Genomic DNA, 15,935 nt, shown 5'->3' with positions numbered 1-15,935 from the left:
AAATGCCTAGCAGACACCAAGAAGAGATGTTAAACAGTCAAGTTGAATATACAACTTGGGAATTCAAAGGCGAGGTATTAGCTGGAAATACAAGTTTGGGAACTGTCAGCATATACATAGTATTTAAAACCACAAGATTGAAAGAGAACACCAACGGAGTGAGTTTAAGATGAAAGAGGCCGGGTGCGGTGGCTCACACCTGTAATCCCAGCACTTTGTGAGGCTGAAGCGGGTGTATCACAAGGTCAGGAGATGGAGACCATCCTGGCCAACATGGTGAAACCCTGTCTCAACTAAAATTACAAAAATTAGCTGGACATGGTAGCGTGTGCTTGTAATCCCAGCTACTTGGGAGGCTAAGGCAGGAGAATCGCTTGAACCAGGGAGTTAGAGGTCGCAGTGAGCTGAGATCGCATCACTACACTCCAGCCTGGGAGACAGAGTGAGTCTCAGTGTCCAAAACAAAAGAAAAGAAAAGAAAAAAAAAAAGGAAAAGATGAATGAGGACTAAGCCCTGGAGCACTGCTTCACTGAGATCAGAAACATGAGGACGACAGTAGGTATGGCCAGTTTGAGAAGGAAAAAAAACACGAACCGAGTGGGAAAAAAACTTAAATAAGAAAAAAAATCAGCTGTCCCAAATGCTACATATTCCAAAATCTAAGCTAAGAATTAGATTTTGCAAAAACATGGGGTCCTTAGTGGTCTTGATTACAATTATTCTGGTGAGTAATGAAGGTAAAAATCTAACAGAAGTAGATTTAATTGAATGACAAAAGATGGTAAGTTAAGGTAATGCCTAAGATGCCCTCCTCTATCCAGAGATACAGAAACGATATAAATTTAGTAAATTTAGAAAATAATCTAATTTCAGAAACTCATTTGTTACTGAATTCTGTTTCTGAAATGAAAAGCTCAAAACAAAACAAATCTATTAGTGAAAATCCTTGCTGAATGAGTCTAAACATATTAGCAATTTACATCACATTCTGACTCAGAAATTTCTGGTTCTTCTGTGGTAATACATAGTGGTCATTTGCTACCCCATGTCAATACTTTTATTATTAGAGAAGAAATATGGAAGCATAGGACATTGAAAGGAAAGGCAGGAGACTGGGAATAAGAGATCTAAAGAGTGTATGTCACATGTGAGGGAGGGTGTAGGAAGAGAAGGGCAGGTGTTAAGATGGCTTTTTGGCTGAAGGGCAACATGGCCCCTAAAAGTTAAAGAAAAGCTGCCCTCACAGGTAAAAAGAACAAAAAAACCCAGAAAGTTTAAAGTATCTCTATTTATTTTGTAAATATTTAAGATACTTACCTTACTGGAACCTCCACGTCCTATCTGCTTTAATATGGAATAAATTTTTCCTTTAACTGAAATGCATTCATTTGTTGAAGAGGCTGCTAAAACCTAAGTAAGTAAAATATATAAATAAAAGTTCAAAGAATATGCCTAAGAAACTAGCCTAAATTCAGTACAGTCAACTGCTTCCCATTTTGAAATTATCTTAAATCTTAAGTAGAAATGTTACAACATTTTTAAAAGGGCTTGCTCTACATACTTCAACCAAAGAGAAAAACCTTAAAAGATAATATAGACAAACTTCCAAGGTCTCTGCCTTTAACTCGTTTTGACTTGAAAATTCTTAAGGAGAAAAAAAACACTTAATATGCAATCTGCAAACTTAAAAGCTTTAAAAAATACATATATATAATTTTATGTATTTTTTGTATTTAGGTGAAAATACAAAACTCTGTCTCCCAGACTGATGTGCAATGGCATGATCTCACCTCACCACTACCTCTGCCTCCCAGGCTCAAGCAATTCTCCTGTCTCAGCTTCCCAAGTAGGTGAGATTATAGGCGTGCCACTACTGTCTGCTATATCTGTATTATTCTTTCTCATTTAGTGTTATATTATAAAAGCAGCAATGTGCTAAAGGTATTAAGACTCCAGAGTCAGTCAAACAAATGCACATTTCAGCAATGTCCTTGATATGGTTTGGATTTGTACCCCTACTCAAATTTCATGTGGAATTGTAATTCCCAATGTTGGAGGTGGGACCTGGTGAGAGGTGACTGAATCATGTGGGTAGATTTCCCCCTCTGTGCTTCTCTGAGAGTTCTCAAGAGATTTGGTGGTTTAAAAGTATGTGGTACCTCCCCTCAGTCTCTTGCTTCCTCCTGCTCCAGCCATGTGAAGTGCCTAGCTCCCCTTCACCTTCTGCCATGATTGAAAATTTCCTGAGGCCTCCCCAGAAGCCAAGCAGATTGCCAGTATCATGTCTCCAGGACAGCCTGAGGAACCATTAGCCAGTTTAACCTCTTTTCTTTATAAATTACAGTCTCAGGTATTTTTTATAGCAGTGTGAGAACTGATTAATATAGCCCCCCAACTTTGTGCTGAGTGATGTTCAACAAGTTATTTAATTTTTTAGAACCTCAGCATCTTCCCCAGCAAACTTGCCAGTTGATGTACTACACAACTTGCTTCATCATCCCTTCCCTTATACTGGAGGATCTCTCTGTGTACCTATAAATTCTTTGAACAGATGGAGTGCTGAGAGGACTTATTCTGAGCTGGTAAAGAAGTTGAAACAAAAAGAGCTCCTGATTAGCTGATTAACCAAGTTGAAACAAGGTCTGAATAAACCTCAATTTAACTAAGGCCTGCTTTAGGTTCCAAATGGTAGAATCTCTCATGTAATCTTTTATTTAAATAAAAAGATAAATATTCTAATTTTCTCACCTCTAGGATTGAGATACACTGTTGAGTCAATATATATTTATTTCCTGGAAGAAAGTATTGGGCTTCTAAACATGTATGCATTGTAATTTCATCAAGGTCCCCCCCCGACCTCCTTTTATGCCTCCTCTCTCTCATCTTCATTTCATATTTCAAACTGTGAATGTTTCTGAGGGAAGAAAGCAGTTCAATGTCCTTTCCCCATGGCTGCTGACAGTTTTTAGAATAAAAGAATTCTATCTTATTTCTGATTCAACACTAATGTGAACTCCAGTTTCCTACACAGGACATCCCACATCCCCTCTTAGTCTGCTCCTACTGTGGCTAGAGTTTCCAAAATGCAATTTGGGTCATTTCAGTTCTCTGCTTCAGCCTCTTCCAAAGCTTCCCACCCTCTCAGGGTAAAACTTAAGGGTCCAGAAAACCTTGGGACTCACCCCTTCCCCTTCTTAAGCTGCAGCCACACTGTGGCCTCATTTCAGTTCTCTCCTGATACTGGCCTCTTCTAGAAGGCTCCACCAAGCCCCTCCACTTATTATCTGTGACTTGTCTTCTAGACTGCAAATCAAACAGGGCCTGACACTAGCAACAGCTAAATACATGTGTTTTGAATCAATGCATGAACAAACTTGAGCATTTTTCCTTTATAATTTATTATCTTGTTTCAATCCTCAAAATGCTATCACCTCTTTCCAGTTAGTATCTACTGTCAGCTGATTGTTTTGTCCATTATTCTTTCAAATTATACAAAACACAAATTACCACTTTAACCATTTTTAAGTACAATTCAGTGGCATTAAGTACATTCAGTATGTGATGATGAAAAAGTTCTGGAGATGGATGGTGGCACAAATATCATCACTGAAACTCTATATGCATTAAACAGTAACTCACCATTTCTCCCTCTCTCTTTCCTGATAACTACTGTTCTTCTTCTGTTAACTAATTTTATCAGTTGATTTTTATAGTTAATTACTCATGGGTTTTTTGTTTTATTTAAATAACAATTCCTGCTAACATTTCTGATTTACTAAGTGTCATGCTCTGTATTAAGAGTTACATGTATATTAACTAATTTAATCTTTATAATCATCCTTGAGGTAGCTGGCTTTATTAATTTTATAGATGATGAAATAGGCACAGAAAGTTTAGGTAACTTGTAAAAGATCACACAGACCATAAGCAGTGAGGCTAAAATTCATGCTCAGTGTCTTGAAGGTCCATGTTTTCTACCAGTATTAAGCTGCGTCTAGGACAGTTATTAGAAACTAACTTTTGCCTCATCAGCAAAAAATCTTTCTTCTTATAGTTATTACTATAATACATTCTAGCAGAAATCATATTGCCATTCTGGTATTTTGAAAATGTATGTTTCCAAATGAATTGTATACTAACAAATAAAATGAAGCTGCTCACTACCAGCTGGTATAAACACAACAAAAAGTAACCCTGGCTGGGCAGGGTGGCTCATGCCTGCAATCCCAGAACTTTGGGAGTTCGAGGTGGATGGATGGCTTGAGGCCAGGAGTTTGAGACCAGCCTGGGCAATATGATGACACCCTGTCTCTACTAAAAATACAAAAATTAGCCAGGTATAGTGGTGCGTGCCTGTAATCCTAGCTGCTCAGGAGGCTAAGGAACAAGAATTGCTTGAATCTGGGAGGTGGAAGTTGTAGTGAGCTGAGATCGCACCACTGCACTCCAGTCTGGTCATCGGAGCGAGACTCCATCTCAAAAAAGTAAAAATAAAAACTAACCTTTATTATGAAGAAATTTAAACCAGTTATTCAAACTGTATTCTTTGGCCTCGTTAAGGAGAGTAGCTTCATTACCTTCCCCAGCAACAAACCTCTCAAAGCCACAAGGCACACTCTTAATAGGATATCAGAAAAGTTTTGCCTAGTGGATTTAAGAATGGCCAAGTTCTTAAGACCTTTCTTGACAACTAGATGCTATAAAAATAAAATCTGTAAAACTGATTCGAACCTGTAAAGTTTGAAGTGGAGTAGCAGGTATTTGCTGCTGTTGCTGCTGGAAACAGACAGGTTGGCCATAAGGTGTTGACAACTGACAAGCAGGTGGAAAGTCGTTCTTTATAACTGGAGTTCTAAAACTGGGAAAGATTTTTTTTTTATTTAAAACATTACAATTTAACAAATAAGATTCTCATTCAGTTTTCATTTATCTTAAAAGGCTAATATAAACTTAAAAGTGTTACATCGAACAGAACCCAACGTAGTTTTCATAATATAGCTGATATTTATTTCAAATATGCCACCACCAGATATTTAATTTTGGGGAATTCTTTCTGAAAGTAAATATTTGTATGGAGACAAGAAATCCTTGTTTGTAAGATAAAGAAGATGGCATCTAAAATACAAAGTAGTTAGCGTTATTTTATATGAATTTAGCCAATGTCAGCTTATGGCCAGTCACAGGTTTTATGAGTTTTTTTTTTTAAACAATAAGGTTCTATATGGCCTGCTAGAAATATCAGAAAGCCAATTACATCAGAGGAGTTTGGCCTTTGAGGTTAAATCTGTTCAGTACATTTGTGCTTTGTTTGCCTTGTTTGCTGTTAATATATCCTCAACACCTAGAACACTGCTTGGCACGAAAGAGCTCCAAAAATATTTGTTAACAATAACTAACCTAGTATCACAAATCTATTATCATTATTTTAGTTAGCAGTAATTCTTTAAAATATTCTACATATAACAAAATGAGGCAACATATGGTAAAACTATATTAAGCAGGTAAGAGGCTAGGTTATTAAATCTTTAAGGCCAGTTCTAATTCAGATCAAGGATTACATCATGAAAATGAAACGCAAAAGACAACATGGACTTAAGCTATCCCCTAAGACATTAAAGATATAGCCACTAGTTGATGATTACAATATATCCAATCCCTTTATTTCCTTTCTCTGAAATGGCATTCATTTTCTTTTGTAGTATCCCTTGTGTTCCCTGTCAATCAGCACACTGATTGTCCAACTTCTTCACTCATCCATCATTCCTATCCTCAAGTACTACACCTTTGAATACCCCCAGAACTACATGAACTGTAACAACCAACCTCTTCCAGAAGCTATCACTTTCCAATTAACACCACTTTTGTTTAAAAAAAATTCATCTACCCTTTATCCACTCTAAGAATGCTCATCTTTAAAATCTCTCTCTGAGTAGAGACATATGTATGGCAATACAAGATTATCAAGAAGTTTTACATCCTTAGAGTATTTATAGGTTGTAGGTATAGATTTCAACATGACAGAGACTACATTAACAGCAATACTTAAAAATATGCATTATAGGTTCACGCCTGTAATCCCAGCACTTTGGGAGGCCGAGGTGGGTGGATCACGAGGTCAAGAGATCAAGACCATCCTGGTCAACATGGTGAAACCCCGTCTCGACTAAAAATACAAAAAATTAGCTGGGCATAGTGGCGCGTGCCTGTTAATCCCAGCTACTCAGGAGGCTGAGACAGGAGAATTGTCTGAACCCAGGAGGTGGAGGTTGCGGTGAGCTGAGATCGTGCCATTGCACTCCAGCCCGGGCAACAAGAGCGAAACTCCGTCTCAATAAAAAATAAAAATAAATAAATAAATATGCATAATTACACCACCTTTCCCTTCCTATTTTATAAATGAAAACACCAATACTGAGAAAATAATATGAAGTTGGAAAATCTTTAAAGTCAAAGAGCAGGATTTAATCCCAGATTTACTTGGCCCAGAAGCCTATCTTAATTCTATCATACCATCCTGCCAATCAAGCAAGGGGCCAAAAGTAATTACCAGCTCATGTAATCATCCAAGGCATTGCTGCTTGGTGTCTTACAAATAGATTTTGGATCATACCATTTATAAGCTGACATTGGCGGTGACTGTTTTGAAACTGAAAAGACAGGTTGCTCAAAAGTGGTATGTTTCTGTTAAAACAAAATAAAAGAACACTATGGTTTAGAGTTTTTAAATTGTTGCCTGTTCAACAACAGTTTTTACAAATACTATAACTTTTAAAATAATAATATATAATGTACATCAAAACAGGTAGGTGCATATATATATAAACATACACACACACACACACACACACATATATATATTTCAGACTTTCAGTAATTTTTTAGTATAGTTATTTTACTCCAAATTCTTAAGCCTAGTAAATTCTGCTCCAACTGATGACAAGTACAGGGAAGGCACAAAAATTGTTTAAAACACAATTTAACATTCTCCACCATCAGAGCTATTTTAACAGGTAGTAAATTCTTATAATCTAAAGTAGTAGCCTTTGCTTCTTAAAGTTAGCCTTCTTTAATCAATAAAACTATATTCCCTTTTCCTCAAATGTAGCCAAATACTACTTACTTAGCAAAATGTGTAATGACAAATGCCTATCTTGTGTTCTCCTTAAGAAGAGACAGAACCTGTAGAAATTCTTTCTCCAAAGCATTGTTGAAAAAAAAAACAGAACCTATAGAATTCATCCTGTACAAACCCCCAAACAATGATGAAGGAATATTCGCTGCAGCAGAGATCTGCAAATTACAAGCTCAGGCTCAATCTGGCCTGCTGCCTGCCTATTTTTGTAAACAAAGTTTTATTAGAACATGGCTATGCCAATCTGTTTACATATTGTCTATGGCTTTTATTTTCATGCTCTAATGGCAGAAGTGAAAAGCTGCATATAACAGAGCCCATGGCCTGCAAAGCCTAATAACCCTTTATAGAAGTTTGCTAATCCCTGCTGTACCACATCTCAATCAAATAGAGAACGACATTTTGCTTGAATACTTTTAGTAACTAAGCACTCACTAGTCTAGAAGATGACTTCAATTTTGGGACAGCTTTAGTTATCAGAAAGTATTTGCAGATAATTTGGATTAAACTGGTTTCACTATTATAATTTCAACACACTGGTCCTCATCATGGTCTTGAGAATTACAACAGCTAAATCTATTCTACTTTCTACATTTCATTCTTGGCCAAGAAATTTTTATTCCAGGATAAATTCTCCCTCTCATATAAGACTTCTGTGTGTCTGTGCTCGCGTGCAAGCACGCACACATTTTAGGATTAGTGGTAAAGATGTTACTGAGGACTGCTGTAGTAAGATTAATGAGCAAGGAAAATAAAAAAGAGCATGATCATACAGTGGAATGTTTGCATTTGCGATTTAGGAGGTCAGAATTGAGGATATAAGGAGTGAGTGGCTAAAGCAAAATTAAGGAAATGGTCATGAGACAGGAAGAAGTGAGAAACATGAAGGCCAACTGTAGGACTGGTAATACACAAGGGTGTAGAAGCCAACAAAAACAAAGACAGGGATCTGGTTGATCCAAACCCTAATAGCTTCAAGGAATGATGAGGAATCACTAGGGGATTCAGAGATGAGAATAAGCCAGAAGCCCCCAAAGAGCAGGCTTTTTGCAAGAAAAGAGAGGAAGAAATGGTTTGGACATAGAATGAGGAGCACACAACCATAAGGTAAAGTGAGATGTGAAACAGAACCAATTCTCCCTTAAAGGGGCTGCTGGTCAAGCAATAACCACATGAAACTGCTTAGATTCTATACTTTTTCTTTCTATGTAACAGTTCTTAGTATATTCACAGTTGTGCAACTATCACCACTATCCGATTTTCGAATATTTTCATCTCCTAAAAAGAAACCTCATACCCATTAGCAATCACTCTCCACTTGACACTGCTCCCAGCCCCTGGCAACCACTAATCTACTTTCCACCTCTATGGATTTGCCTATTTTGATCATTTTATCTAAATGAGATTGTACAATATATGGGCTTTTGTGGTGAGCTTCTTTCACTTAGCATGCTGTGAATGTTCATTTATGTTGTAACATGTACTTGTACTTCATTACCATTTATTGTTGATTAACATTTCATTGTCTTAATGTACCACATTTTGCCTTTCCATTCATCAATTGGATATTTTGTTATTTCCACTTTTTGGCAATTATGAAAATGCTGCTATGAATATTTATGTACAAATATTTGTGTGGATATAATATGCTTTCAATTCTCTTGACTACAAACCTAGGATTGGAAATGCTGGATCGTATAACGCGACATTTAACCTTTTGAAGAACTGCTAGATGATTGCACCATTTTACATCCCCACTAGCAGCATAGGACGGTTCTAAAATTCTCCACATCCTTGTCAACATTTGTTATTGTCTCTTTAATTATAGCCATCCTAGTGGGTGTGAAGTAGTATCTAATTACGATTTTGATTCGTATTTCTTCAATGATTCATATGGTTTTTCAGTTCCCTTACAATCCTATTAGTGTACAAGTTTCAAACAGAAAAAAAGAGGAGATGCTTGTTTAATACAATCTATGACTCAACCTATCAGGATCCTTACTATCTAGCATTTGTTACCTACATCTACAATTTAACAATCTTACTATAATATTTACCTTTCTCACTTTTATTTTCTCATGAGTATATACTGGAGTTTTCCAGAGACTGTATGACATGTAATAATGAAATAGATTGAAAGCAAAAGCAGACATAAGAATCCAGTCTTCTGTTAAGCCAACCATTAAGGAGATTTGCAAAAACTATAAAACAATGCTACTCTTCCCATTGTAGTTATTTTGTTTCAGAAAATACTTATTTTCATAATAGTGTACTTATATTCACATGAGTTTATCATGGTTATTTTTAATAAACTAATAAATATTCTTAAAATTTCTTGGCTTTATTTCCTAATACAGTAAATAGAAATAAATAAAATCAACATAAACTAAAGCTCTTTACGGACATTGATAATTAAAGAACAAAATATTTGAGAACCACTGAATTAGAAAATAAGGCCTTTACTGTGTTTATTGCAAGTCACTGAAAAGAAATGGTAAGGAAACTATGACCATGAACTGTAGCTATGGCTCTTTAGGTATCCTACCTGATCATTCCTTCTGAAAAGGCCACCAGGAATGATCATTCAATATGTTACAAATTCATGTATATTGTCTACACTATATTTTTCTATTTTTATTAGTGAGTATGACCATAAGAAACTGTTAAGTGCTTGGGACAGCACTGCACTAGTTCAGAGATCGGTATACACTTTTCTGCAAAGGACCAGATAGTAAATATTTTAAACTTTGCAGGCCAGATGGTCTCTAATGCAGCTACTCAATTCTGCTCTTATAATGCAAAAGCAGCCATTTAGACATTAAATGAATGAATGTGTCAGTGTTCCAATAAATCTTTATTTACAGGCTAAGAACTATATTTGGTCCATAGCCTGTAGTCTGCCAACCCCTGCACCAGTCTACCAGCAACCTAGAAACACTATTGAACATAGAAAGGAATTCAGACTAACTCTTACTGAACATAAGACTGCTCCTGATCGCTATTTTATAAATGATTTAAAAATCCTTTAAATAAACCATTCTACTAAACAAGGTCCACATACATTTAATAAACGAAAACATTTAATATGACCATCAAACTTCAAAAATGCATTATGAACAAAAAAGCAATGTTGTACTTTAGTGGAAAAGTTACCTCTGTATTAATCTTTCGGGCTAACTCTGGAATCTGCCACTGATTTGAAGATGCAGCAGGATTCTGGTTAATACACTCTGACTTTCTCTTAGATTCCCACTGTTTCTGGTTACTCTCTGGAACCTCTGGTTCTTGGTACTCTTTAGTTTCTGAAATTGTATTTGTTGTCATTAAAAAGCAAGAATATTTGATCATAATAAACTAAGCCTAAACAACAGAACATGTTACAAACTATATTAGTATTTAGTTCTTAAAAGCAAACAAGGAGGGAAACAAAAAGTTTTAAGCCAACTACTTAACAATTTGTTTTTAGCAAGTCAATTTCACAAAGTTGCACTACAGTCATCTCCCTAAATTGTTACTAAGAACTTTGTTTAGAGACCCTGGCAGATTTAAATGCTTCTTTTCCAATAAACAAATAACTAAAAAAATTTAAAACATAGAGATGGTATAAAGTCTTACTAATAGAGAATTTAATTTACCACTTTTCATAGACCAAGTATCCAAGCCTCAAAATACATTTCAGAACTTTTTTTTCTTTTTGCTTTCAGCCTCAAAGCATACTTTGGAAACTCTTAGTTTCTCTCTTTCCCACCAGGCACTTCCATGAATACTGTTCACTTATCTAATTATGTACTTGCTTAAAAATTTCAGGGGTCAGTTTTGAAACAAACCATACCTCCAGATGGGCGATTACGCAATATAACCATCAGAACAAGACAGACGTGCACCACTCCCACATACCTCCCATATCTTTTCCTTCTTAAACTCATTCACTCAGCCCAAAAAGTTGAAATGGTCTTTTGAGGACATGAGCCTGGCCAGTCCCCAATTGTTATCACATAATAAAACTGCTTTCCTTTTACCATACCTCACTTCTTGTGTTTTTGGCTTCTGTGTGTTGAACAGCCAGACTTGAGTCAGTTACAAACGTGGTGTCCCGTGTGAGGAACTGCGTGTTTTGAGGAGGCTAAGCCTGTATGCCTGGTTTCCAACTAGTGGAGCAATTGGCTGTGGAAGGCGGCCACGGCTCACCCACTCAGGCTACCAGGCCAAAGTAGGGGCCACTTGCAAACGCCTGCTGCTCATGGCTAGCTGACCCTGCAGCTAGGACCTTAATGAATTCCCAGCAGCTAAGGAGACCAAACCCTGTCTCAAGGATTTTTTCTTCCCTCCCCTTTGTGGCATCAGCTGCTGTAACGTTCAGTTAGTGTAAGGAAAGCAGCATCTGGGAAGTCAACGGAATTCAAGGGTTGGATACATCAACCAGAGTGTACTGAAATTCTCCATCTTTGTTAACTGTGCTTTCTAATCGTCTGGACCCAGTGCAGGTCACTCTGTGGTGCTGTCTGGGCTTGAGAAAAGATCTCAGGACTTGCCTCTAGTCTCTCCTTCTTGCGGATGGGTTTGGAGTGTTCCATCTGCATTGGGTCCTTCTGTGTTTGTGTCTCTGTTTAGCGTTACCCCTCTGTCCAAGGGTGCTTTGAAACCGTCTCCATCTCACCCACCAAAACTAGAAAGCAGCAAGATAGGCTGCTCCTCTCCTCACTAGGGGAGAAATGGTTTCCAACAACCTGGCCTCTAATTTTTTCATCCTCTTTTGGACTTCAGAGTATTTCTTGTAACTGTATCAAGCTTTATTAGGGAAGGAAGCATGTGAGCTCTTTCCTAGGCTTCTGAGACTCTAGTTGGTTACATATTACGGCCTGTTTTTGTGCACATTTTAAAACTAATGGGCAAATTACAATAAGAAAAATTCAGAGCTCAAATGGTTAACCTGCAACTATAAAATTAAACAGTTCTCTAAAGCTAGCTCTCTATTTTCTCTTTTCTTTTCTGCCTGCTTTGAACATGCTGTTATTAAGCTACTTGAATTGAGATAAAACACTGTTTAAAGATCACTTGGAGAGTTTTTTTTTTCTTATACAGTTTTCAGCCAGTTATGGCTATAATACAATCATTAGGAACTCATTTGAAACTGAAGAAAAGAGAGAAAAAAAGGATAAAAGAGGTGTTTTTTGTTGTTTTTTTAAAGATGGGGTTTCACCATGATGGCCAGGCTGGTCTTAAACTTCTGACCTCAGGTGATCCACACACCTTGGCCTCCCAAACTGCAGCCGAGAGCCACCGTGCCCGGCCTAAAAGAGGGTTTTTAAAGCCAAACTGTCAGAGATTGCTTTACCCAAATTTTGGTTCACAGCTTTCCTCAGATTATCTATCAGGGCAAACAAGGTTTAGCCACGTGAACAGGTTCCAATTTTATCAGAAAAATAATTTGAATCAGCTCTTTTATACAGTGGTGAGTTTGTACTGCTATCTTATGGTTAGATTCTGAGGTAAAAGATATTGGATCTTTGTGCCTGTATGTATACATGTTTAGATATACATGTATTATATGTGGTATCTAGCATGCTACCAAATTGGCTTATAAGTAAACGAGTACTCATAAATTAAGTAAGTCCTAATGCTTTACAAGTTCACATGAATCTTGGTAAATAAAAATAATTTTAGAGTTAATAAAAATAAAACGTTTTCAGAGTTATCAGCATATATTTTTGTCTGAGTTTATTGACCAAATGGTTTTATATCTGTCTCTGTCTATATATTAAGATGTCAGGTTTGACCTAAAGGTTATAAGACTATAAACCTAGTCAAAAACAGACTAATATTTGTGTGATATTTTGTTTTGTTTTATTTTTCCAAATAAGACTAATTTAATTTAATTATTGGTTCAATGAAAACAGCTCAATCTTCTGAGTTGTCAGCAAAATATATTTAACTCTAAGGTTCTTACTTAGCTGTTCACCTGTTATTCAGACTTTAAAAATGGTTAACAGGGAAACAACTTTAAATAATGACCAGCTTTGTACAACAACTCACTTTTCAGAAGTAATCTAGGTAACCTGTTAAAAATGAAAAAAGCTCAGGACATATAAATGAGATAAATGTTTATAAGTGGACTTTCTGTGTAATTTAAAATCTTAAAATTATTTTGAATTAAGTAATTGATCCTCATTAGATGTCTGGGTCATTTCCAATTAAGAAAAAATTATAATATGGGAAAGCATGTTTCAGAAATTACAGAATAATCTTTTGAAGGTAACAGCCTGGCCATTCTAAAACTGTTTTCCTTTCAGCATACCTCATTTCTTGTCTTTTTCGTCTCTGAGTAGCAAGCAGCTGGACTTAAGCCAGTTACAAGACCTCTAGTTTACCACAAAAATTTCACCTTATGCTAGTTTGTAATTTATTGTCTCAAAGATCTATAAACAAAAACACCTCAACAATATATTTAACATTCTATAAATATACAATTCCATTCCTTTCACTATAATGGATGAAAATGCCCTAAACAAAATATTAGCAATTGATATACAAAAGGGATAACAAATTATATCCAAATTGGACTTATTCCTGAATGCAAAGTTTGCTTAACATTTAAAAGTCAATGTAGGTAGGCCAGGCATGGTGGCTCACACCTGTAATCCCAGCACTTTGGGAGGCCGAGGTAGGCAGATCACCTGAGGTCAGGAGTTTGAGAACAGGCTGACCAACACGGAGAAACCTGATCTCTATTAAAAATACAAAAAAATTAGCCAGGCATGATGACACCTGCCTGTAATCCCAGCTACTCGGGAGGTTGAGGCAGGAGAATCGCTTGAACCCAGGAGGCAGACGTTGTGGTGAGGTGAGATTGTGCCATTGCACTCCAGCCTGGGTAACAAGAGCGAAAGTCTGCCTCAAAAAAAAAAGAAAGAAAGAAAGAAAGAAAGTCAATGTAATTTGCCATAATAACAGACTAGAGAAGGAAAATATATAATTAAATAGACACAGAAAAATAATTTGATAAAATTCAACACCCAGTCACAAAAAAAACTATTATTAATAACCTATGTATAAAATGGAACTCACTCAATCTGAAAAAAAGCAGGGACAAAACTCTACAGCAATTATCATACTAAAAGTAAAACACTGATAGCTTTCTCTTAAAATAAGATATGAGACAAGAATGGCACCTATCACCCCTTTCTAATCACTGTTATACTGGAGGTCACAGCAATTATAACAAGGTATAGAAAAGAAAGTTAAAAGGATTCAAAATGAAAAAAGCTATACTATTTTCAAACATAACTGTGTACCTGTAAAAATCCAAAAAATGCACAGAAAACTATTAGAATTACTCAGTGAATTTAGCAGTGCCATGGTATCTAAAAAACAGTAAGTAAAAATCATTATATTTGTTGTAAACTAACAACAAAGATTTTTTTTCCTTAGACAAGGTCTTCTTCTAACACCCAGGCTGGAATGCAGTGGAATAATAAGGTGATCATGGCTCACTGCAGTCTCAACCTCCTTGGCTCAAGTGATCCTCCCACCTTAGCCTACTCCACAGCTGGGACCACAGGTACATCCCACCACACCCAGCTAACTTTTCTGTCGAGATGAGGTTTCCCTATGTTGCCCAAGCTAGAAAAAGGTTTTTAAAAAGATACCATTCATTATCACAGCATCAAAAAATATCAAGAATATGTGATTGGTATCAAAAAATACTCAAGAACAGATTGCTGGCAAGAAGACTGAATAGGAACAGCTCTAGTGTGCAGCTCTTAGTAAGGTCAACACAGAAGGCAGGTGATTTCAGCATTACCAACTGAGGTACCTGGTTCATCTCATTGAGACTGGTTGGACAGTGGGTGCAGCCCAAGGAGAGCGAGCCAAAGCAAGGTGGGGCATCGCCTCACCTGGGAAGTGCAAGGGGTCGGGGAACTACCTCTCCTTGCCAAGGTAAGCCATTAGGGTCCGTACCCTGCACTCTGGCCTTGATACTGTGCTCTTCCCATGGTCTTCACAACCCACAGACCAGGAGATTCCCTCTGGTACCTACACAACCACCAGGGCCCTAGGCTTCCAGCACAAAACTGGGAAGCCATTTGGGCAGACACTGAGCTAGCCACAGTGGTATTTTTTTTCATACCTCAGTGGTGCCTGGAACACCAGCGAGACAAAAATGTTCACTCCCTGGGAAAGGGGGCTAAAGCCACGGAGTCAAATGGTTTGGCTCAGGGTTCCCATCCCCACGGAGACCAGCAAACTAAGATCCACTGGCTTGAAATTCTCACAGCCAGCACAGCAGTCTAAGCTCAAACTGGGATGGTACACTTGGTGGGGGAATGGGCATCTGCCATTGCTGAGGTGGTTTTTAAACTTTACAGTGTAAACAAAGCTGCTGGGAAGTTCAAACTGGGCAGAGTCTACCACAGCTCAGCAAGGCCACTTCAGGCAGTCTCACTAGAGTCCCTCCTCACTGGGTAGGGCATCTCTGAAAAGAGGCAACAGCCCATCAGGGACTTAGAAATAAAGCCCCCAACTTCCTGGGACAGACAACCTGGGAAAAGAGGAGGTAGTGGGCACAGCTTTAGCAGATTTAAACGTCCCTGCCTGGCAGCTCTGAAGACAGCGGCGGATATCCCAGCCCAGCGTTCAAGCTCTGATAAGGGATAGACTGCCTCCTCAAATGGATCCCTGACCCCTGTGTATCCTGACTAGGAGACACCTCCCAGTAGGGGCAACAGACACCTCATACAGGAGAGCTCTGGCTGGCATCTGGCAGGTACCCTTCTGGGACAAAGCTACTAGAAGAAGGAACAG

The 15,935-nt window shown here is 37.5% G+C and overlaps 1 protein-coding gene across 7 annotated transcripts in view; it reads right to left on the bottom strand.

The window, feature by feature from the left end:
• The window catches only part of TTK (TTK protein kinase), a 119,822-nt gene that overhangs the window by 12,780 nt on the left and 91,107 nt on the right, over window positions 1-15,935 (bottom strand). For 5 of the 7 annotated variants that reach the window (XM_035297701.3, XM_035297703.3, XM_078370708.1 and 2 more), the window contains 4 exons: window positions 10,287-10,435; window positions 6,549-6,682; window positions 4,733-4,859; window positions 1,319-1,411 (listed from right to left, as the gene is read on the bottom strand). In XM_035297701.3, the coding sequence (XP_035153592.2) occupies window positions 1,319-1,411; window positions 4,733-4,859; window positions 6,549-6,682; window positions 10,287-10,435 (503 nt within the window). The remainder of the gene's footprint in view (window positions 1-1,318; window positions 1,412-4,732; window positions 4,860-6,548; window positions 6,683-10,286; window positions 10,436-15,935) is intronic. The other 2 variants (XM_035297702.3, XM_078370709.1) reach the window with 1 other exon arrangement.

The sequence above is a fragment of the Callithrix jacchus genome, chromosome 4, assembly GCF_049354715.1.
Source record: "Callithrix jacchus isolate 240 chromosome 4, calJac240_pri, whole genome shotgun sequence".
NCBI classification, from domain to species: domain Eukaryota; kingdom Metazoa; phylum Chordata; class Mammalia; order Primates; family Cebidae; genus Callithrix; species Callithrix jacchus.
Note: the sequence above shows the minus strand (reverse complement) of the source record. Positions and strands in the feature narration are given on the sequence as shown.